The sequence below is a fragment of the Bacillus rossius genome, chromosome 16 (assembly GCF_032445375.1).
Source record: "Bacillus rossius redtenbacheri isolate Brsri chromosome 16, Brsri_v3, whole genome shotgun sequence".
Classification (NCBI taxonomy): Eukaryota; Metazoa; Arthropoda; class Insecta; order Phasmatodea; family Bacillidae; genus Bacillus; species Bacillus rossius.
In genome coordinates this window covers 23971791-23996470 of record NC_086343.1, presented here as the reverse complement: position 1 = coordinate 23996470, position 24680 = coordinate 23971791, and the positions used below count along the sequence as shown (strand labels likewise).

The window sequence follows — 24680 nt, the reverse complement described above, 5'->3', positions numbered from 1 at the left end:
CTGGATTCAAGTGCAACGTTAACATTTGTATTTATATGGATTGGCATGTTGTATATCCTGGAGCACTCAACCCTATTTAGAAATAGGAATGAATGAGCAGCGTACAGTGGACTGTGCACGACGTTGTTCTTGCACGGCAGCAAGAGCACGTCGCAGACGGCGCTGTACGCGCTGGGCTGGTCCTGCCTGCTGGTGGAGCACGGCCTCGGGAGGTGCTCGGACGGCGCCAAGGCGGACTTCCAGCCGCTGGTCGAGGCCCAGGCGGCGCTGCTGGCGGCCGCGGTGGCCGCGCGGGACCGCAAGGCGCGCTCCAAGGCCTACCGCCTCCTGTCGACGACGTGGCGCTCCGTCCCGGGCTGCGAGGAGCTGTACGGCAACGCCCTGTGCGGCGCCGAGCCGGGGGGCCACGTCGCGGTGCTCGGGTCGTACCTGCTGCAGCACCTGGCCGGGGCCGGGAGGACCGACCTGGTCGACAGGTACAAGGTGCGTGCCAGGTCGCTCGGTTTGGTACTCGGCGTGGACTGTGCTGTGAGTTGACTCTGTGGCACTTGCACCCGCGCCCCAGCTTTCTACAGCTGGCACCACGTTGGAACACTGCGTGTGTCGGCGTCCGTAAACCGTGAGAGTGGCATCCCTGCAGTGAGAAACAAAACAGAGTCTCCGTTTCGATCGGCATGATGGCCGTGGGTCGCAATGGTGCGGGCTGATGCTATCGTGTAATTTATGTCGCATCGTCGGTTAAAAAACTTCTCGATACAGTCCACGTATATTTATCAACATTAAGAAGGCTTGTGTGAGTCTTTATTTTGTTCCCATTCAAATTTATTTTTAAACAATAAAGGGAATTTTTTTATAATTCACGGGAGTAACGTTTAAAGTTTTAGTTTGTGTAAAGGATTTTGGGTAAATCAATCAAGAATACAGTACACTCCCTATTTAACGCGGTTGTCGGGGAACGTAACTTTTACCCACGTTGTTGCATAACCGCGATGTTTCGATTTGACCAAGGTCAAAAGGCATAAAACACTGCCTTTGTTCTAATAGGTCGGTGTTTTGTCTAGAGACGTACGCGACTGTAAAATCCAGATAAAAAACGACACAATTAATGACGATGCACTTGCAAACAACTCGATTGGCAGCAAGCGTGCACGATAGCACAACTTACCGCCATGATGGTTCAACAACAACTGTTGCGTCGTTGCCGGAAGCTGCAGGGCTGCCCACCTCGGCCGGCTGCCAACTTGAAAAACTTGGCGCTGCTGGCAAGCAGCGCGGGAAGTTCAAAAATTCAAATGTTTCCAAACACTGTACACTAAATTACACACAATATTTACAAGTCCAAACAGTCCGGATGAGCCTTGTGTGAGTCTTTATTTTGTTCCTATTCAAATTTATTTCAAACATAAAGGGAATTTTTTATAAGTCACGGGAGTAACGTTTAAAGTTATAGTTATGTAAAGGATTTTGGGTAAATTGATCAAGAATATGTTTCTAATTGGGCTTTCGCCCATTGGCAAGGAGTTCTCACCAGTACTTTATCCTCTCATTTCTTCAAGCCTCTTCGATTATTCTTTCCCACTTCTCACAGCCTGTATCTTCCCCTCAAGCCCATTACACTCCCGCCCTGTCCTCACCAGGAATAAGTTGTTTCCTCAATCTGTTTATCTCCACTCCCCTTTGGATGTACCCCCTAAACCCCGCTCTGCAACCTCCCACAAAACTTCCCCCAACCCCTTTCCCCCATACCATTTTAAACAGTCCTACCAGACTTTCTACCTTCCTCCTCCCCTACAGTGTGCCCCACCCCAGCTCATTGGTCATTACTGATGGTGATGGTCTGTGCGTGGATCATTGATTGCTTGTGTTTTACTTGATGTTTTCCTGTTTCGCCCAGAAATGCAGCCCATCGTGCTCCAACTGTTCTAATGATTCTGATGTAGATGAATGCTAACCTCCAATTAATTCATTAATTCATGATAATTATATTTATGATCTTATTGTGTGACTTAGGCATTTTTAAGTATGTATATGTACATATTATAATGGCTTTAATGTACCATGGTTATATTGGAAAACTTCATCCGTAGGTTACGAAGCTTTTTATTCGAACTTCTCGATCTAATAGTGTATGTAGCACCATATTTACTTCAAAATAATGTAACTCTGAATATAATGTGTCCCCAAATTTTTGATAATTAGTTCATTAAAAAGACTTCATCGATTGGAAGAAATAGTAATTCAAGTAGATAGTGTTTGAAAATTGTTTCAATTATTAAATTTATTCCATATTTATTAGATCCTCTCTGTTTGAACTTTCGTCAGTAGAAGGATTTACATGGTCTCTTTTGAAACACCAAGCCGCAGTTAGATAAAATAATGTGTTTTATGACTGTATTTGGGGGTGGGTGGAGACTGTTCAGAAAGCAAAGAATGTGTTGATATGTGGTCATGCTGGATGATGAGGGGGTACGGGGAGGGGGTGTTCCTTCCCCGGCAGACACAGTGAAGAGAAGCAGAAACAACCCAGTGCCACTCCATCTGCACTCTCTCCTTCATCTGTCACGCCTGTGCAGAGGTCCAGTAAGCTCCGGACTAAAGTGGCATAAGTGATGCAGCTTACAGGCAGAGCGTGTAGTTTTTCAAATAAGTGGAGCGAGAGCTTGTTTGTAGTTTTTCAACTAAGTTATTCCCAATGCAAGATACAAGTTCATGATTATAAATAATGTGACCCCCACTTTTAGTTTCTTCAGTTTTGGTAAAAATCTTACCATTTTATTCAGGTAAATACAGTATTTGAACTTCCAGCGCTACTAGCTACAGTAGTACCACTACCACCTGTTAACTTTGCTGACAACTATTAGTCATTATTTGCTATTGTACAACCAAGTTAATTTGATTTGTTACTCTTTTCTCTTGACTCGGAAAACATTGTTAATACAGGAAAGCTTCACTATAAAGAACATGAAGGGACCAAAAAATAGTTGAGTTTGTTATACTGAAGTTCTTTATACTGAAACATAAGCATTGTTATAAATATGTATACCGATAAACACATGAAACACCTTAAGTGTTTTAAGGTTCAGTATCTCAGTCATTAGTCTATGGCCGCTTGAAGAACCTGTTCACATACTCTCTGCTGATGCTTTGTCTATGGTCAGGAGACACATTGTAGGCAGAGCTGCCAACCTCAAATCACACCCATCAGTAATGACAATTATATTAAAAAAGTACGCGTAAATCATGCACAATAAATTTTTCCTGAGGGATTATGACACACACAAGAGAAAACAAAGGACAATAATATGCAAAAAAAATTAAAAATGTAGGCCTATGTATATGAATACAATGAAAATTAATGAATCGAAGAAAAAAACTATTTGAACAATACAATCATCTGAATATGTAAGAAATGTCATTAATTTTACAGGAAATTTTCAACCTTCAATTCAAAGTATTCAAAGTTATACTTTTGAACAATTATATTTTTATTTGCTTCTTTTATCCTGGTTGGATAAGAACTGTCTTATAAACAAACAACAGAAGACAAACAAAAGAACTTGTAAACAATAACTCTGCGTTCGTTACTTTCGTTTTTTCAGATGTAGCGAAAAAACTACGATATGGATTTATTGCTCGTCATGACTATAAAATGTTCCGCCTGTTTCTTTAATTCAATGTGCCCTCTACAGTCATCCCTTCCACCATGTGCAATCGAAAAGTCAAACGTGCATACATTACAAAACGCGTGGTGTTCCAAAACATTTGAAGACAAGCATGGCCATTCTTTTGAATAGTTAGGTCTTAGGTCGAAAGTTTTGAAGAATTGCGTTCTTTTTTTTATCCCCCAGATACACGCTTCATTTCTACAACCGGCCGGTAGCCTACAACTCACGTAGTTTCGGTTTCCTACCACGTTCGTGCAACTTTGGATTTCACTCAAAAATTGAAATTAAAAAAATCGAAGGGTTGGGTTAGGTTAGTCACAACATGCTTGTTTTCATTGATTTAGTGGCTGAAGTGGCGTTAATACCGAAACGCAAAACTTCGGAAATCTTCGGAAATTCTTGCAGGGAACCGAAACTACGTGAGTTGTAGGCTTCCCACAACCGGCACTGAAGAACACAACACTATTGAAAAAAGGAAAAAAATTTCACGTCTGTAGACACGACAAAAACAATATGGTGAAAAAAATGAATTTCAAGAAATAAATTAAAACAGCACAGGTTAGCCAAAGTACCGTACAAAAATTATCGTGATGTAAGTAGCCAACAAACGAAAAGTCCGAGAATATGTACTATTTGTATCGTACAACGGACGTAATACCATCCCATTATTATTTCAAAACACGAGAATTAATCTACTCATGTCGACAGTACATGCGCACACATACTAGTTCCGTTATTGTTTTTGTTTACGTACACGCTGTTACGTTTGAATAAGAAAATTAAAAATAAAGTACAAGTTTTTGGATGGTAATTTTTTTCAAAATTTGCCTCAAGGTTGTTCGTTCAAGTGAATATTTTTGTTTCAGGAAGAAACGGACCGTCGTAAAATTTGTTAAGATGAAATAAAATTCAAGGTTATTATATACGTTTTTGGCGGGACCAAACAATGAGTTCGGTTAAGTGAAGTGTTCGTTTAACTGAAGTTCGTTGTACTGGTGCTTTCCTGTATTTAGCAGCAGAGCTGTACCGATTCACAAAATTTTGCCGACATACTGATACAACTGTTGCCGATTCACTGATTCCGAACGGATACAGGAGAATGTAAATGGTTTTTTTTAATGCTCTACCGGGTTAGCTAAAGGACGATATGTTACAAAATTTTATTCTTTCAGGAGAGCAAATTTTTGCCTCTTGTCCATGTATATATTTTTTTTTCCCGCACTTTATAAAGTGAAAAGTTTAGGTATGTAATGGACATGGTGCTTATTCTGTAGTGCAGAGTTATTATTATTTTTTTTTCCTTCTAACCAGCTTGAAACGTGGATTCTCGTGAGAATGCAGGTGAGCACGGATGATCGGCAGTCGAGGTGAGCATGCGCGGTGTGCCGTGCTTGCAGCCGGCGCTGCTCGACACGTTCATCAAGGTGGTGGTGAGCGCGAAGCAGAAGCCGTCCGTGTGGGTGATCGCGGAGAGCCGGGTGCTGCTGAGACACGTCTCGCACGAGGAGTTCCGGCAGCAGCTCCTGCCGGCCATGCGCAAGGCCACGCTGCGCAACCCCGAGGTCATCCTGGAGGCGGTGGGGCACATCCTCGCCTGCCTGTCCCTGGACCTCAGCCAGTACGCGCTCGACATCTGCAAGAACCTGGCCGGTGAGGGGCTTGGCCACCCGGCTTCATCCAGCATCTTCTTCGTATTGTTTCCTCCACGTGTTATTGATACGAACAAGGGATGGGCCAATCAAATCCTCATATACCATGAAATCCTTAGTATTCGAAGGATTCAATATTCGAGGAAAAAGATTTCAAGATAAATATAAAAAAAATTCAACACTGATAACCTCTGATTTTAACATGTATTTATGTAAATAAAATTACAATACAGTAAACTCCCGGTATATCGCGCCCCGATTGATCGCGGAATCGGGTATATCGCGGGTCAAACCATGTCCCCCAGTCAGAAATGAATAATAATAATGGAATAAATGGTTGACAGCCGATTAGGATAATTTTGCGTTGTAACTAACAAACTAAGCATCGGGCAGAAAAAAGCCTAGGCGTAGAAAATGTCCGCAGCGAAATTCTAAACAAGATATCTCCGTACATTATTCCTCTATCTTGTAGGGTTTTCAAATTATGATCCAATCCAGCCCAGTGATATTTTCTGAAACACTAGTTCTTAACGTCGCTTTATCTCACAAATGAAGCATTGGACAGGGGACCTGATAAAGCCCACCGTCCAGCGACATTATCCAGCGTGACTCAGCTGGGGATTGATGTTGGATAAGCTTGGTTGTCGGCAAGCGCTGGGAGGGGAGAGGCGAGCCGAGTATATGAAGAGAGGTAGATATTAGAGCGGGCAGAAACACCAGGGGGAGTGGGGGAGGGAATGTGTTCACACAGCACACAGGCAGAGCATGAGTCACTTGACTGAGCAGCGTCCCTGCGTACAAGGAAAAATCAGGTAGTCCGGTGTTTAAAATTCCACTCAAGAATCTTAATTGGTACTTTACTGGACATCTGTATATAAATGTTTTGTTACAACTTAAACCTACAGACGTAATATTATTGGGTAATTCATTATATTATACACGTTCATCTTTTTAATTTGGTATAATGTTTTAACATTAAATAGTAAAGTAAATCAGCTAGTGTATTTTTAATCTTTGCCCAGGAATTCCCAGTGGTCCAATACTTACGTGAACCATACTGTACCACTTTTGCCGTGAGGTAGTAAACAAGTCCCGGAAATGTTTATGTGTAGCAGTCTCCCGACATTTAACCAGAGGCTGGGGAATTTAACACTTGCCGATCCGAGCCACACACACTCAGCAACTCGACACAGCATTTGGTGAAATAAGTAAAGACAAAGTTTAACACGGTTTTTAATACTGCGTCACTGATTGCGCTAAAATTAAATTGGCGCAATTTTTGTTTCCCACATGTGACCATTTATAATTTACTGTAAGCATGGATAATAAAGTTTAACTTTAACCACTTGACACGATAGACAATTCTTTATTTTTTATTGTATGAATGCTAGAATCGTTTTTTCCTGTATCTGCGGCCTGCTTCTGCTAAAGACAAGCTATCTGTAAGTAAATATAGAATTTTTATTTTGTCAATCAAACTCGGTACTTTGCGATTCATATTCGGTTTGAAGTATCACTACGGCCTTTCTTTTTAGAAGACTTTGACCACAGAATCGTGTGTAACCGCACACACTGCACTTACTTTGTTACAGACACTGACGAAGCAATTACTGTAGCTGACACCACGAGACTGGCAGCAGCAGCTTGTCTGCTGCACGTGTGTAGCGCTCGTAGGCCGTGCGACAAACTGTGCGCGGCACGTGGAAAAATAAAAACAATTCAACATTTAATATTTTTCTTTAAAATTTATTATTTTTATTTTTTCACCTGTGTTTAGTGAAAACTGCGGATGCAAAGTCCGCACAAAGGCGGGCTGTCTATACTGTGCGTGCTTGCCGACCTATTAGAACACAGGCGGTGTTTTAAGCCTTTTGACCTTGGTCACATCGAAACATCGCGGTTATGCAACAACGCGGGTAAAAGTTATGTCCCCCGACAACCGCGTTAAATAGGGAGTGTACTGTATGTATTGATTCTGGAAACTTAGTTTGTGAAACGAACATTTAAAGTGTTGAATGTTACAACACCATAGTTAATTTTTTTTAAATTGATTGTACATTGTTTTATTTTTCACGCTTTAGACCTAGATTCAGATTCGAGAGGTACTATATTCAAGATTAGTGGTGCACCGATGCGGATACCGATGAATCGTAATCGGCGATTATGGGTACTTACCGATTAATCGTAATCGATGATTATCTTAACGATTACTTTGCCGATTATTTACGTCCCGGCGTAATTAAGTAGGTTTTTAACGTGTAATATTTTGTTACACATTTTAGGACGAAATACGGTAATATTTGTATATATTACAAAATTCATCTAACTGCGTCATATCATAATTACAGATATTTCGTTAAGTTTAATAAATCTCATTGCCTCAAAGGCTGGGTTCACAATTAAAAAAATTAAGCGAGAGCATAGCAATCCATTCACACGACCTGTGCACACGACCTGTGCGAACTGCGAAATTGGTTCACAATTGAATTCTAAACTGTTAAGTTTCAGCCAATGAAATTTCGCGAACTATGCGACATCTGTTACCAGTGTTAGTAAATAAACATATTAACTTTCAAAATAACGATAATACTTTTATTATCTCGACATTTACTTACCACAATGTCGCGTGGCTGGCTCTTCTCTGGCTCCTCCAGAATGGCCTTAAGCGCCAATCTTTAGTTTGCTGCCTGGGTGAGAAGGGATCGGCCTGACTGGCGCGAGTAACTTCTGGCTGGAGGTTCCTAAGAGGGTTAGGTAGGATTCTCCCCCACCTTGGGATGCCCTGAAAGTGGCTCCCAGTGTCCCTCGTCGAATGCCTACTTACGGGCTGCGGCTGGTTTGGCTCTGCGGTCTCCCAGTAGTAGGGCTGACCTGCTTGCTGGCTGGCTGGCTGGCTGGCTGGCTGGTTGGCTGGTTGGCTGGCTGGCAGGCGGGCGATTGGCTGGCTGGCAGGCGGGCGGTTGGCTGGCTGGCAGGCAGGCGGTTGGCTGGCTGGCAGACTGGCTGGCTGGCTGGCTGGCTGGCTGGCTGGCGGCGGGATAGGTCCCCGAGGTTCTCCCTCACCCCGAAAGGACACTCTCAGATATGCGGTACGAGATTTATTACGAGTACTCGCGGTTGGTACCGACAGCCTCCCGATACACACTAACTCGCGGACTCGGTTGTCGGTCTTCTGCTCTTGGCTGGCAGGCTCGGCTGCCAGCAAAGGCGCGGTGAGCGGTTGAAGGCGCGGTGAGCGAGGCTCGGCTGCCAGTGGTGCCTCGAGGGCACCGACTGACTTCCTGGCCCAAAGGCCGGCCTTATATACCCCTCCTGAGGGCCAGGGCGTGACGTAGGAAGGGCCGAGGGTTCCAAGAATCACGGGCGCTTCCAGGAATTCCAGCCGGCCTACGTGACTTGGACGGACCTCGGCTTGGTTGGTGAGGGGAAGGCGGGTGGAGGCGGCTGGGCAGACGGAGGTGGGTGAGGAGGGGGAGGCTGCGCGCGCACTCGCTCGGTCTGGCGAGAGAGGGGTAGGCGAGGGGTGGCGGCCAGTAGGCGGTGCTGGGTGAGGAGGGGGAAGCTGCGCGCGCACTCGGCTGGCCTGGCGAGAGAGGGGTAGGCGAGGGGTGGCGGCCGGTAGGAGTGTGCGCGCGCACCCAGCTGGTTGGCATGGCAACCAAGGACGCAGCGTGGTTGCCCTGGCAACGGCGACGCGGTGGTGGCCGGACGGTGACTGCTGTCGCGGCCGTCAGTGGCGGCGGCACGCACACGTGTTTAGGAAGGAAGGGGCTGACGGCTTCGTGATTATAGACGTGCACGGCACGTCGCACGTCAAACCCCCTCTCCTTGAAAAGGCGGCAGCCACTTTCCACGTGTGCGGCCTGATCTTCGGGGTGGTTCCTCCATCCTTCCTTCCGTCTTGGGGATGATGCCTTCCACGGTGCTCCGTGTTCTGGGAGGTGGGGATACGGGTAAAGGCAGGGATGACCCTCAGGTTGGGCGTGAATGATGGTGAAATGATACATGTCCCTCCTACCTGACTGGTGATAGGGGGGAAGAAACAAGCTCTGCTTTCCGATGTGACTAGGGGGCTCAAATCTAAAACTTGCAGCCTAGTTCGAAATCTTTGAAATATCTTTGACACTGGATGAGGCTTTATCTTACACGCTAAGGAACCAGAGCCCAGGCTACACCATCATCATCGTTAGTGTCCTTGGAAACATGGTGTGCCCTGCCAAGTTTACAAATTTTTTAATCTTGGGTTGGTTCCTATCTATTTACATATACACATTATGATTATTGGGCTCTAACACATGTTTGTTAAGCTTTATGTACACTCTCTTTCCCTGGGGACGGCTGTCGCCTTTAAACATTTACAATTTCCACATAGGTACAGGTACATTTCTTAGAGTGGAGCTCTTCTTTCGCTCTTACTGCTATACATTGCATGGTTTGAAAAATGTCTATCATAATTGTCTTTGTCATTCTTGCGGCTTATTTCTTTTTTCGTTGATCCTGCACCCGCACGCAGGAGGGGTCAGGTGGCTTATCGAAGCCCCTGAGGTGATGAGGTTTGCGACCCCATACCTTGTTTAAAAATGGCCATTCGCGCACTCACTACACTTACTGTTGGTGCGGGGGGCGGCCGATCCGGTACCTCCCGGGTCGGTCCTCGATGGCTGCTCTGCATACTCGCCATGGCTGCTCTCGTTGCTGGGGTGGCAGCTGGCTGGCGGCAGGGTGGCGCCATGCTTCCGCTGGCACTGGGTCAGTCTTCTGGGTAGACTGCTGGTTCGGGGTTTCTAGTCGGGGTAACTGGTCCAGGGTTTGGACTGGCATACCCGGGAGAGGTGTGTTGTTGTCCTGGTGGTCCACAGTCCTGGCTGGTGGAGTCATCTGCTCCACAGCCTTCTCCTTGGCTGCTGGGCCGGACGGGTTCAGGAGGTCCTTAGCTGACTGGTCAGCCTGGGAAGGGATCTCCTCGGGTTCCGGCGACCTTGCCTGCCCTTTCTGGGTTCCTGGTGATGGGCAGGTCGAGGTCACCGGGACGAACGGCATTCGGGTGGCCGTGGCTTCACTAGTATCGGAGACCCTGAGGTGGATTTCTGTGGCTGGGTCTTCCACTAGGTCGACCTGGAGCTTCTGGGGATGGGGCAACTCCTCTGAGTGGGTTGTTACGTTAGGTTCTGCCTGATGCGTTGGTTCGAAGCCCCTGAAATCTCCCTCGTCTTCCTCTTCTGCAGGTGTGATGGGACCTTGGCTGCCATCGGGATCCATAACTTTCTTGATTTGACTTAAAGGCACTTTCCTCATTTTACCCACCTCGTCTATGACCCACCCAGTATTGTTCTGGATGCGGTGGAGAGTTGTGGGGCCATCCCATCTGGGCGCAAATGATGCACAGAACCGCTTGCCCTTGCTGCTGAGGGGGTGGTTTCGTACCCAGACCTGGTCCCCCTCCTTCAAGGGTGGTGACTTTCTTTCTGGTTGTGCGTATTTCTTTTGGATGTATTCCTCCTGATTTTTCTGCGCCTGCTCTTGCCTTGCTTGCGGGTTCCCCCATCGGGGTTGGTCCTCTGGTGGTGTCTCGGTCCACCTCCATTCCCCTGGCCGTTTCAGACCTTCTCCGAACAATAGTTCACTTGGGGACATCCCTGTGGCCTCGTTCCTCCGCCTCCTTAGAGTGAACAGAATGGTGGGGATGTGGGTGTCCCAGGAGGAGTGGTCATCTTTGATCCGAACCCTGATTCCTTTCTTGATCTCCTGGTTCCGACGTTCGGTCGGATTTGCCTGCGGGTGGTACGTGGGGGTGGTCCATTTTTCCACATCCCACTTTCGACATGCCTTCTCCCATGCTTTCCCTGTAAACTGGGCTCCATTGTCAGTGAGTATTTTTCTGGGATATCCCCACCTAGCAAAGACTTCGTTCTCCATCAGGGTTATTATGTGCTTCGCCTCTGACTTTGCTATGGGGAATCCCTCGACCCATCTTGAGAAGAGATCGGTGACTACCAGTAAGTACTGCCTTCCCCGTTTGGTGCGTGGATATGGCCCCATTAAGTCCAGCGCTACAGTATCCCATGCTACCTTTGGTCGTCTTGGGTACATTTGTGGCTTTGGGGTTGAGTGTGCCTTTGCTTGGGCACAGGTTGGGCACTTCTGGACGTGGTCCTTAACATCTCGTGTGACTCCGTGCCACCAGTATCTTTCTGTTATTGCTTCCATGGTTCCCTGAGTGCCTGGATGCCCTGCCTGATCGTGGTCGTGCATGTGGTAGAGTAGTGATTCCCTGTAGGATGGGGGCACCCATAGTTTCCATGTCTGTCTTCGGGGCGAGGTGCGGGTCCAAATTATCCCGTCCTTCTCTTGGTAGTGGTCTGGGTACTGACTGAGGAGGTTCCTAACTTGGGGATCTCCTTGTTGAGCCCTCAGAAACCGTTCTTTTTCTGTTTTGGTCGTGATGGCTTGGAGGAGCACTATTGTGTCAGCTCTAGGTCGGGGTGTGAGGGCTGGTGGAAATATTTTTCCTGTATCGTCTTCACCGGTGTCCTCCCTTGGGGAGTGGTTTGGAAACCTTGACAGTGCATCTGGGAGCTCGTTCTCCTTCCCGGGACAGTGTTCCACGTCGAAATCAAACTCACTTAGCAAAATAGCCCATCTGGCTAGTTTTGCCTTGGTGTCCTTGACCCTATGGAGCCATGTGAGGGCCTGGTTGTCTGTCCGGACTGTAAAGGGGGCATCCTCTAGGTAATACCGGTAACGCTTAATCGCCCAGACTATGGCTAGACATTCCAATTCGTTACTGTGGTACCTCGTTTCGGTTTCATGCAAGGTGGCTGAGGCGTAGCTGATGATCAGCTTCTGTCCGTCTTCTCCTCGTTGGTACAGCACTGCCCCTAATCCTTTGAGGCTGGCATCTGTCTGCAGAATCATTCGCTTGTCTGGCGTGGGCCGGTGCAGGGTGGGCAACTGGGCGAACAGTTCCTTTGTTGCCTGGAATGCTTGCTCCTTCTCTGCTGTCCATGCCCACCTCTGACCTTTTCGCAAGAGGGGTAGTAGTGGTGCTGTCACTGTTGCCATCCTCGGTACATAGTCCCTTAGCCAGCCGCATGTCCCTAGGAAGCTTTTTAGCTGCTTGGGGGTTTTAGGTACCTCAGCCTCCTGGATAGCCCGGATCTTCTCCGGCAGGGGCTTGTTCCCTTTTGGCGTAATTAGGTGCCCCAGGTATTTAATCTGACTCATCCCAAACTCACATTTTTCCATGCGGCAGGTGAGGTTGTGCATCTCTAATCGTTCTAGGGCTCTCTTCAGGTGTGTCTGGTGTTCTTCCCAAGTCTTGGAGAAAATAATGATGTCATCCATGTAGGCGACACAGAAGGTTGCCATGTCTCCTGTCAACACCTCTGTTGACATGAGGCGTTGGAAGGTACATGGTGCATTTTTTAGCCCAAAGGGCATCACCCTGAACTGCAAGCTTTCACCATTTGGACTGGTAAAGGCTGTATATTTCCTGTGCTCCGGGGCCACTGGAATCTGCCAGTAACCGGCCCTTAGATCTAGTCTTGAGAAAATGTGAGCGTCTCCCAACTCCCGCAGGGTGTGGCCAATATCGGCCATGGGTGGGGCCGCGCTATAGGTTAGTTTATTTAGGGGTCGATAGTCGACACAGAAGCGCATTCCGTTACTGCCCTTCGGGGCAAGAACTATACGTGCGTTGTAAGGGGAGTTGGCAGGCTCCACTATCCGCTGCTGCTTCATTTCCTTCAATTGTTCGAGAATGATTTTCCGTTTCCCTGGGGAGGGCTTTCCTGGCCTTTCATACACAGGCTGTTCCGAGCTGAGGTGAATTTCATGCGCTGTGGTTCTGGTTTGCCGCAGGGGCCCGTTGTCCTCAAATAGCCCCCTGTGCTGGTTTAAGGTATCCAGGAGCTGTATGACCTGGGAGGGTTTCAATTGGTGCTTAACACCTTCCTTGTCTATTTCTGTTGAACTCCCTGATGGCTGGTCTTCTGACCACTGTTCTGTTATCCGAGTCTTTGTGCCGAAATGTACACGCCCGGTCCCAAAGTCCAAAATGCATTCCTGTGTGTGTAGCCAGGGCTGGCCCAGGATCATCTCTTCCTCAATCTGTCCAGTTACAAGGAATTTGACGGGCTGTGTCCCTATCCTTGTTTGGAGGGGTAGTTCGATGCTTCCCTCAACATGTATTTTCTGCGTGGGGTCCGCTAGGGAGACTCTGACTGACGAGGGTTGAAGTCTGTCCCTTAAGGTTAGAGGGATTTGGTCTGTCTGAATAAAGTTGGCAGAGGCTGCTGAGTCGAGGAGGGCCATTACCTCCTTTTCTCCGATGCCCACGATAAGTCTCGGGGTGACTGTCCTGGTATCTCCCAGCTCAGTGCAGTGGAGAGTTGAGACCTTTATGCCTTGCTCGGGTCGGTCGGCCTCTCTGACCTCCCCGCCTTCTCGTTTCCCTGCCTCTGCAGCTGTCCCCTGGATCCATCGCCGGCTATTGGCCCTTGGTTGTCCCTGCGTGTGGGGCAGTCCCTGTTTAGGTGGTATCCGGGGCAGTACCAACATCTGGGTGGCCTATTCTGGCTGACATGCTCGGGTGGCTTGGTTTGCATTACTCCCCTCTGGACTGGTCCTGTGTTTGCAGGCAGTGGTCGGGGAGGCGGTTTCTCGGGAGGCTGTCTGCATATTCGGTCCCTCTCAAGTGCTCGGGCTCGATCGACGAGCTCCTCAATTGTTTCTGCTCGGGGGGCCCGCAGAAACGAGCGGAGGTTCGGCAGTAAAAGTTCGATGATGAAGGGGATCACTGTCCCTTCCGGTTCGTTGGGGTGCAATCTCCGATATATTTGTATCTTCTTTCGTATGAAGATTTCTGTTTCTTCGTGCGGGGATTGTTCCTGGCTATAGAATTGGCGACTCAGGTCTGCTACTAGCTCTGTTCCTGCATATCGAGCTACTAGTCGGGATCGTAGCTCTGCCCAAGTGGACACAAAGTCCCCGTAAGTGTTCCACCAGGTGGCCGCATTCCCTCTGAGTTGGCGTCGCCCATGTTGGAGCCAATGCCCATGAGGGATTCCCGCTTCTATTAGTTGGCCCTCGCACTGATCAAGGAACTCGGTTGGGTCCTCATGAGATCTTCCTGCAAACTCTGGAAGCATTATGCCGCTCCCATTTGTGATGGCAGGGTGGGGCGGAATTCTGGAGTTAGCCAGTTGTTGGGTCGTGCAAATGGTGCACGTGTATTCCAACCCTTCAATATTCAGCACTTCCTCCCTCCATCCTAGACAGGTCATGTGGTAGGGCCTAGCTCAGTTTCGGCAGGTCACGCGTTCCTGACCGTCGCCTCTGCAGCTGGGGTGGGAGCATTTCCGGGCCTGTATTCTACAGTCTGCGCACTTAAACTCCATCCCCTCCCAGTCTCTGGCTTCGTCTGTCCAGCCTAGGCATCTGCCATGAAATTTCTTTGTGCAGGTGTTGCATTCTAGATAATACAACCCCTCCCCTGTGCAGCTGGGAGCAGGGCACTTTTGGGAGGCCTCTAGGGCCTGGGGGGAATATTGGCTATCTCCCTGGGGGCTGGCAGTAGCCATGGTGTTTTCAAGATAGGTTTTCTGGGCGCCACTGAGTTTTGGGCAGTCTCAGAACTGGCTGATGAGTAAGTTATCTCAGGGGGCAGCTGTGGGTGGCCGTCTACTGACAAGTCCTATAGTTGGCCCCACGTTGGGCGCCACTAATTGTCGCGTGGCTGGCTCTTCTCTGGCTCCTCCAGAATGGCCTTAAGCGCCAATCTTTAGTTTGCTGCCTGGGTGAGAAGGGATCGGCCTGACTGGCGCGAGTAACTTCTGGCTGGAGGTTCCTAAGAGGGTTAGGTAGGATTCTCCCCCACCTTGGGATGCCCTGAAAGTGGCTCCCAGTGTCCCTCGTCGAATGCCTACTTACGGGCTGCGGCTGGTTTGGCTCTGCGGTCTCCCAGTAGTAGGGCTGACCTGCTTGCTGGCTGGCTGGTTGGCTGGCTGGCAGGCGGGCGATTGGCTGGCTGGCAGGCGGGCGGTTGGCTGGCTGGCAGGCAGGCGGTTGGCTGGCTGGCAGACTGGCTGGCTGGCTGGCTGGCTGGCTGGCTGGCTGGCGGCGGGATAGGTCCCCGAGGTTCTCCCTCACCCCGAAAGGACACTCTCAGATATGCGGTACGAGATTTATTACGAGTACTCGCGGTTGGTACCGACAGCCTCCCGATACACACTAACTCGCGGACTCGGTTGTCGGTCTTCTGCTCTTGGCTGGCAGGCTCGGCTGCCAACAAAGGCGCGGTGAGCGGTTGAAGGCGCGGTGAGCGGTTGAAGGCGCGGTGAGCGAGGCTCGGCTGCCAGTGGTGCCTCGAGGGCACCGACTGACTTCCTGATTTTTTTTTTTTCCTAACCTAAATTAAAACTAAGTGTGTTTGGGAGGGGTCTGGATTAGGGACAGACTCTAAGTGCGTCTCAGGCCGAAGCCTATACGCTCTAATCATGCAGGGGTTAGCCATGCGGGAGAGGGTGCATGCATCGTGTGCTAGGAGGGGGATTGGCCAGCCATGGCAGCGATTGGCGCCATGACTAACTCCCCTCACTGACTATTCTAGACTAAAACTAGATAAGTTGGGCCCAGGTAAAACCTGCATAGACACAGGGAAAACCCTGGGCACTTACATGCGGGATGCAAAATTTCATGCATTAATTACATGCGGGTTGGCTACGGGAATAGAAGGATGGCTCAGGAAGAAGAGTTGGAAGAGTAGAAAATATCTACTAAGCAAGGGCGGGCACTTGGACATTTTTGTCCGCATTTGGGGGTTTGGGCATGACTGGTTTTTAGGGGGCGACTTTCGTCGTTTCCCGCCAGGCTGCCAGCCAGCCAGGTGAGCTGAAAGAAAAGAAAAAGTACATCTTACAATTATAAGTTATATGGCCGCAGCACCCAGGTTGCCCCAGTTACCACAGCCATGTATGCCCGACACATTGTGCTGCCAGCCTGGGCATGTCAATCATTGGCTAGTCCAATGTTGATTATTTGCACCGCAGGACGTGGTCAGGCACATGGTCGGACACCTATTCATCGATAGTGAGTCTGCTCACTTAATAATTGAGAAATAAACATTCCTATAATAATGGGGAATTTGCGTGTTGGTGTATTTATTAGAGCCCCGCTGGGCCAAAAATTAATTAGAGCCCCGCTGGGCCAAAAATTCATTAGAGCCCCGCTGGGCCAAATCGCTGGTGTGTCTGGGTGGTGCGGGAGGATTTAATTCTGTCACAATGTGCTGCCAGCCTGAGCATGTCAATCATTGGCTAGTCCAATGTTGCGTATTTGCACTGCAGTACGTGGTCAGGCACATGTTCAGAATTCTATTACTTAATGCTACTATTAGGACTAAAGTTATGTCTTAAAAATTAAAATACTTAATACTAAGTCTGGAGCTGCCAGAAATACGAGTGTAAAAACTGCGCGATTCTTAAGCAGAATTTTCTCGCCAGTCCGCAACCGCCCTGCCGGGGTCGGGCCTCGGCCGAGCGCAGGTGCGCTGTGATTGGCCGGAGCTTCCAGCCAATCACGGGCCACTACGGTGGTCGGTGCGCCAGGATGGATTTCGGGCGTTTGTATTTTTGTGTTTCGTCGGGATCATAATTTCCGAGTGAGGAAATATGCGGATTTAAACTATTTACGCATTTATCGTAAAAAGTTTGTGTTGTACGAGTGTAAAAGTCTTGCAAAGTCTCCGACTCGGTTTCACGATGCAATGCTTCTACAGGGCAGTATCGTGGGGCGTCTGTGGCGATTCGAATGCACCTATTCTGAATCCGCTGCAGTTTTATTAGGTGTGTGGGGGCAGCTGTTGCCCAGACTGGGGCTGCATACGTAATTATTGGGCGTATTAGAGCATTGTACAGCAGTAGGCCGGTTTTAACCTTGCTGCCGCATCGTCTACTCATTACTGGGTAGAGTGCACTGATCCTAGCCTGCGCTTGCGCTCGCCTAGTGTCAATGTGATTGCGCCAGAGTAGTTTCCTATCCATGTGAACACCTAGATATTTCACTACATCCTTATGCGGTATTTGTTCGTCAAACAAACGTATTTGCGGCCTGTGTTCTACAGGCGGGAGATTTTTACGAGTAAATACAATAATCTCTGATTTTGTTGTATTTACTTTTATACGCCAAGTCGTGCACCATTGTTCGAACTCAGTGAGCGCGACTTGCAGTCTGTTGGTAGCTAGCTGGAGGTTGTGGGACCTGCTATACAGCACTGTGTCATCTGCATAACAGCCCAGCTTTACTAGTCGGTGTGCGGGGCGTGGCATGTCACTGACATATATATTAAAGAGTACAGGGCCTAAGATGCTTCCCTGCGGTACACCTGCTCTTATTTGTTTTATGTCTGATAGAGCTCCTTCAGTAGATACTCTAAAGGTTCTGTCTGCTAAATAGGACGCGACTAGTTTAATATAACAGTCTGGAAATCCTGTTTGGTAGAGTTTGTAGATTAGCCCCGCATGGAATACTCTGTCGAAGGCTTTCTCTACATCTATAAACGTAGCAACTACGTAATCCTGTACGTTAAATGCGCTTGTGATTTCTTCAGTCAGGCGCACTAGCTGATGTACTGTCGAGTGTGTACTGCGAAAGCCGAACTGTTCATTCGGCAGTATGTTATTCTCGTGAATGTGGACATTAAGTCTGTGTAGTATAATACTCTCCACGACTTTAGACACAGTACTTAGCAGACTGATAGGTCTGTAATTCTTTGGCAGTGTTTTATTTTTACCTGGCTTGTGGAAGACTATAACTCTAGCTTCTTTCCACTGTGAGGGAAAAATATTTAACCGGAACATTGCATTTATGCACTCGGCTAGATATTCGAGTGTTTCGTTCGGGAGTTGTTTGAGAACAACAGCCTGTATGCCGTCATTCCCGGGAGCTTTTCGCGGCTTCATTTTTTTGATCGCGCACTTTATTTCTTGCGCCTGTGTAAGTAATGGCTCAGAGGTTGTGGGCAGTCGCAATTTAACACGGAGTTCACGGTAAATTTGCTCCGTGAATATCCTATCGCAGGGCTGCATGTTGGGCTGGAATGCTGCTTCCAGTGTGTCGGCGAAAGCTTGTGCCTTATCACGGGGCTGAAAAACTACGCCATTGTTTGTTTCAAGGGGCGGGATTTTGTCCGATTTATTTAAAATCCGCTTCGTCATTGTCCAGGCACTTCCGTCCTGGGTGTCGAGTCGCGCGATTTTAGTTTCCCACTGGCTGCCTCGCCAGAGTGAGATTTCGTCTGAAATGATTGTTTGTAGTTCGTTTATTCGGCGTTTCGTCTCTTGAGTACGACGCCGTGTGTATTCACGCCGCAGTCGATTTTTTTGTGAAATCAAGCTGCGGATGTATTCTGGCAGCTCGTCGTGTGCTAACCTAACCTCCTTTTCTGGGATGCACTTGCTAATACCATCCTGGATTTTTCCTGTTAGTTCTAATATCGCGGAATTTAAATTATCGCTGTTTTCAATGGTTATTTCGGCCGCGTCTGGGAGATTTATCGTTAAGTAGTTTTTAAATTGTTGCCAGTCCGCGTTTTTATAGTCCCTGATTTTTCGTGGCTGGTTGGAGTCTATATTTGCGTCATCGAATATTAAATGAACAGGGAAATGATCCGATGACATGTCGTGTACAACCTCGAGTTCGAATCCCGTGTTGACACGTTTGTTCAGGGCGATATCTAAAATATCAGGCATGTCGTTCAGTCGACCAGAGTCATGTGTGGGCTCTGAGGGAGCATGTACAGTGTAGTTTTTGTTGAGTTGGTGAGTGTAGAGTAGTCTGCCGTTCGCTGTAGCGCGCCTGCAGTTCCACTCTATGTGTTTGGCATTTATATCGCCTACAGCAAGGAAGCTCGGGGCCGCTCCATATAAAGTATCCAGATCTGCCTCGCTGAGGGACCTGCCTGGTGGGGCGTACATTGCAATTAATTTAATTTGTTGCCGATTTATGTTTAAATTAATTCCTATAGCCTCCAGTTGTTGGAAATCAGGGAGCTGGCAGGCAGTGTGTTGTACACTAGTGTGTACAGCAAGGGCTACTCCGCCGCCTCGTGCGTCTCGGTCGCGCCTATGTATGACATAATTTAATATTGTCAGCCTGTCTGTCGGTTTTAAATGAGTTTCATTGATCGCAGCTATTTTTATTTTATGTTTATCCAGGTGGTTAATAAGTTCCGGTAATTTATTTTTAAGGCCGTGTGCATTCCAGAATAGGAGGGAATGTAACTTATGTCTAGTGGCCAGGGTTGTGTTGCAACTCGGGGCCGAGTTAAGGCTGGTCATTTATGACGACAGCAAGCGCACATACGCAATCCGTGGTGGCTCGTATTTTGTCGGCCATGGATTTGGATGTGTCCAGCCAGATGACCAGAAGCTGGCACAGAGGGCCGATGGCGCTCTGCAGTCGGACGTCTCCACGAACGGCTTCATGGGAGTAGATGACCGCCTGGATGTCCGCGAGCTGCGGCGCCAGTGTGCTGGTGGGGGGTGTCGGCTGGGCAGTTGGCAGCTTTGGTGCTGCGTCAACAGCCATGGCAGCCTCAGGTGCGGCCTGCGGCTGTGCGGGAGCTGGCGTCCTCTTCGCCGGTGTTGGAGCTGGCTTGGTGGCTGCCAGCTTGTCCTGGGCAGGCTGTCGGGGCCTGTCCTGGGCGGGGCGCGGGGGCTTTCCTTGGCCATTTTTGTGGCCCGTGGGGTTCTTCTTGAACCCCTTCTTCCTCTGCCACGGGTTGTTGGCAAGCACTGGGTAGTCCAGCTCATTGTGGCTGGGCTCCCAGTGCTGCTGCAGGGGCGCAAACCGGCTCCCACTGGCCTGCGCCAGATAGTCGCCGAAGCACGGCGGCGGTGGGCCCCAGGGGTTGTGTCGTGGGGGGGCGTGGTGCCCCTGTGGTGCCCGCTGTTGAGGTGGCTGGGGCTGGTCCGTGGCGCGCATGTTGTCACGCATGTCGCGGCGGGACTGCTGCTCCCGCTTCTTACGCTCTTGGGGGGGAAGGTGCCTCCGCGTCTCCTTCTTGTAGGCACTGCACCCTTTGAAGTTGGCGCAGTGTTGCTCGGTACAGTGGGCACACTTCTTGTGCTCTTGTTTACCCCCGTTCTGGCAGTCAGTGGCGCTGTGCTGGCCGCTGCACCATCGACAGACTGGTGCCGCACTGCAGCCCTTGCCAACGTGATTAAAACGCTGGCAGTTGCTGCACTGCGCCGGGCCCTTCGGACGTCGGTAGTCGTCTACGCGAATCCGCATTCCTGCGAACTCGCGCAGAGCCTGTATGCGAGCCGTGTCGCACGATTGCGGGACCTCGATGACGAGGGCGTCGCACTTTTCCCGCCGCTGCCTGTTTTCCAGGAACCAGTGGTTCTGGACAGGCAGGTTTAGGGCGGCGAACTCCTCCTGCAGGAAGTCCGTCGGCGTGTGTCGGTGGACGCCGCGCAGCACGAATTTCTTCGGCACTTCGTGCTGTTGCAAGAGCACCGAATGCTGTGCCCCAATGGCCTGAAGGGCCTTAATCGCGCGTGCGTAGTCCGCGATGGAGGCGGTGTGCACCATGAGTTCGTCTTTGCCGCGGTTGGTACATGTAAAACGCTCGGTGAGAGCGTTTTTCAGCGCATGGTATACACGCGGGTATTGGTGCCCCTGGTCAAGAAACACGAAGAGTGGCTTGACGCGAGGAGCCTTGGTCGCTGCCGCAGGCGGCTGTTGAGTGGGGGTGGCGGGGCCCGCCTGCTGGTCGGAGGTAGAGGCCGCCATCTCATGGTGCGACCTCTTTGCCTTCTTAGTGGCGACTGTCTGCCAGTCACCGTCATTCATTCCCTCCTGAGGGGAGGACGTCATTTCGTCGATTTCCGTCGTCATTATGAAGTCCGTGCCTCACACCCTAGCGCACCCACTGACCGTCCCCCGGGGCTAAGTTAGCCGGGTTCAGGCTAGGCTGTAGGGGATCTAACTCCCCGGGTGTCACAGGGCTCGTTGGTCGTCAGTAATAAAATACTTTTACCTGCTTACCGTAGCTCAGATTACCTGCCTGCGCACACTGAGTGCACAGGCTACCTTTCAAGAATCGCTGGGTAGCACTGAAAGTGCTACACACAGCTTAGATGCAAAGGTCTCCCTCTCCCTCTCCTCGACTCGCCTGCCTCTCTGACTTCCTGACCTGGCCCAAAGGCCGGCCTTATATACCCCTCCTGAGGGCCAGGGCGTGACGTAGGAAGGGCCGAGGGTTCCAAGAATCACGGGCGCTTCCAGGAATTCCAGCCGGCCTACGTGACTTGGACGGACCTCGGCTTGTATGGTGAGGGGAAGGCGGGTGGAGGCGGCTGGGCAGACGGAGGTGGGTGAGGAGGGGGAGGCTGCGCGCGCACCCGCTCGGCCTGGCGAGAGAGGGGTGGGCGAGGGGTGGCGGCCAGTAGGCGGTGCTGGGTGAGGAGGGGGAAGCTGCGCTCGCACTCGGCTGGCCTGGCGGGAGAGGGGTTGGCGAGGGGTGGCGGCCGGTAGGAGTGTGCGCGCGCACCCAGCTGGTTGGCATGGCAACCAAGGACGCAGCGTGGTTGCCCTGGCAACGGCGACGCGGTGGTGGCCGGACGGTGACTGCTGTCGCGGCCGTCAGTGGCGGCGGCGCGCACACGTGTTTAGGAAGGAAGGGGCTGACGGCTTCGTGATTATAGACGTGCACGGCACGTCGCACGTCAACAATATGGTTAATAAATATAAACATATTTCTATTCCCGCCAAAAACGCATCCTGCTCTTCTCTCATTGGCTGTTGTGCCATGCGTACGCGACCGAAATAAAATATATTCATTTCACTCCTATGCGCACGACCTCGCTCCCATGCACACGACCAACTTTCTGCTATTGTGAATCATTAGGTTATGAAACATGGCGTTCATATCCTATGCACACGACCTACTGTTACTGTTACTGTTATTTTTTCAATTGTGAACCCAGCCAAACAATAAAAAATGCATTTTTCTTACACGTTTATTTACGTTTCGTCTTTTGTTTAGTGGCCTTGTACATTACGTATAGCCAGAGAAGTAAAATAGATGGCACGCAATCAAAATACCACAAACAGTTGCAGTGGATTCTATGACAATCTATCTTTTCGAGTCGTAGTAGCGGTTCAAAATCGTGGTCCCGATACCTTTCAGAGTTTATCACTGGGTTTTACAAACTCGTTATGGGCGTCTTTGGTAACATTATCCGTTTGTTATTTGTATGTGACGTGAAAAGTGAAAAAGTATTTATAATTTTATATATTCAGTCAACATAAATAAAATCACATGTGCTAGAATTGGTTTTTAGTCATTTTTATATAATTATAGTGAGATGGCGAGTAGGGAGAAAAAAAGTGAAGTGTGGAAACATTTTTCTATAAACTCAAGTGAACAAAATAAAGCAGCATGTTTACATTGTTAAACGGTAATTTCTTGATGCAACCTTATGTGATAGTCGATTATAATGCTAGTTTTCCGCAACAAAAACTTACCCATTGTAAATTACAATTATTAGACTGTAGTTCAAGTTGTTTACAATAACAAATATTTAAATAGAATTTAATTTAATTTCCCCTTTCAATGACTAATATGCAGTGATGGGTCGAGACTCGAAAAATCGAGCGAGTCGAGTCGAGCCGGCGAAACTAAACTCGACTCGAAAACCGAGTTGATTAAGATCGTGTCCTCGAGTCTCGTCAAAGTTTAGTTTTTGGCTCGACCATAATGTTGCACAATTTCCAATCGTGAAGGTACTTATCTGAAACCATGGACTTTAAAATAAAATGTATTATTTAGGCCTACCTAGTGGAAAACCTCTGATCCAACACTGAAAACCTTGAAAATAAGGTCGGAATATTATTTATTTTCGATCGTGTATAACCGCAAACAGTGCATCCCATCATTCAATATGCACTTAATATTTCTAATTCCAACAAAATACCTTTATTTAACTTAACGGAATTAAAAAATGTTCTCTAGATTCAGTCATGAACAAGACCGCGAACATCGTTAATATTTGGGCAGCTTTGGAAGTAAATAATATTTACTACTAAACACTAGATAGCCGCCATTTTAACTCAGGGCCAATGGCCTATGTAAGTCATCTTACAGCCAGGGAATGTTGCCACTTTGACAAATCGATATCAACAATAATTGAAATCTCCAACCAGTTTTCCATGGCCGAACGGAAAATTGAGGCTGTTGATGTTTGTGTTTAAACTTGAAAGTAATGTTTGCATCGCCGGCGTCGTATTAATCATAAACGGTTTAGTATTAGTGGAATGGATATGTTTAAATGGCTTGGGACGTCACAAAGTGACGAACAGAAATCAAGAGCAGAGATTAGGGAATTTTTTGAAAAAATTGATCATCAGACAGCTAGATTCAAGTGCTGCAAAAAACTTTACAACACTCCGTCATCAACAACTTCAAGTCTGATTCGTCACTTGGATGTGCATTTTTACTTAAGTGTCAGTATGAAGATAAAAAAAAGACAAAAAATCAAAATGTGTAGTGCAACCTTCAATAATTATATTATATTGAGAAATATTTAACTTATATTTATTTCGCTCATCATTCTGCCACTTGAACCTCGACAAATTTCCATGAGTTTGGCTCGAGTTCAACTCGAAGACAAATTTCTATGAGTTCGACTCGAGCTCGACTCGAAGATAAATTTCTTTGTTTTACTCGAACTCGACTCGATGCTGAAATAGGGTGACTCGACCCATCACTACTAATATGTATTTTATATTTTTTTATACTGTTATTATAACTGTATTCTCAATTTTACCTAATCTTGTTATTAAATTCACATGGGAATAAAAAATTTTGTGTGCATTATTACACTTTAAAAAATTTGTTCATTATAATCGGTAACTGAATCGGTATCTGCCGATTATTGCTCTCATAATCGGTAATCGGTAAAGTCATATCGGTGCACCACTATTCAAGATACTCTTAATTCGAGATTCAGATTCGAGAAAATTGGAATGTGACTTATCACTAATACAAACAAAATTCTATGGTGAATTGCAAGAAAAATGACATAACATCAAAATTCCTTTTAACATATGAAATAATAAAACAATTCAAAAATATTTTTTGCTCTTTAATGTTCAAAATTGTATTATTTTAGTGTGTATCTTGTGTTAAAATATTCAGAATAATTGGATTGGAAAGTTAATTTTCTTTGCCCCATCCCTACCTTATTTTATATTTAGTTTCTAATATATTCATGAATGATTTAATTTTTGCAGATTTATTGTTATATGGTGTATTGGCCGACATTTCAGTGTTGTTTATGTTTTATTGCAGTTAACCATA

General features: G+C 48.0%; 1 protein-coding gene across 1 annotated transcript in view; it reads left to right on the top strand.

The window, feature by feature from the left end:
* The window catches only part of LOC134539814 (stalled ribosome sensor GCN1), a 151126-nt gene that overhangs the window by 9453 nt on the left and 116993 nt on the right, over nucleotides 1–24680 (top strand). The window contains exons 4-5 of the mRNA XM_063382099.1: nucleotides 141–483; nucleotides 5063–5315. Of these exons, the coding sequence (XP_063238169.1) occupies nucleotides 141–483; nucleotides 5063–5315 (596 nt within the window). The remainder of the gene's footprint in view (nucleotides 1–140; nucleotides 484–5062; nucleotides 5316–24680) is intronic.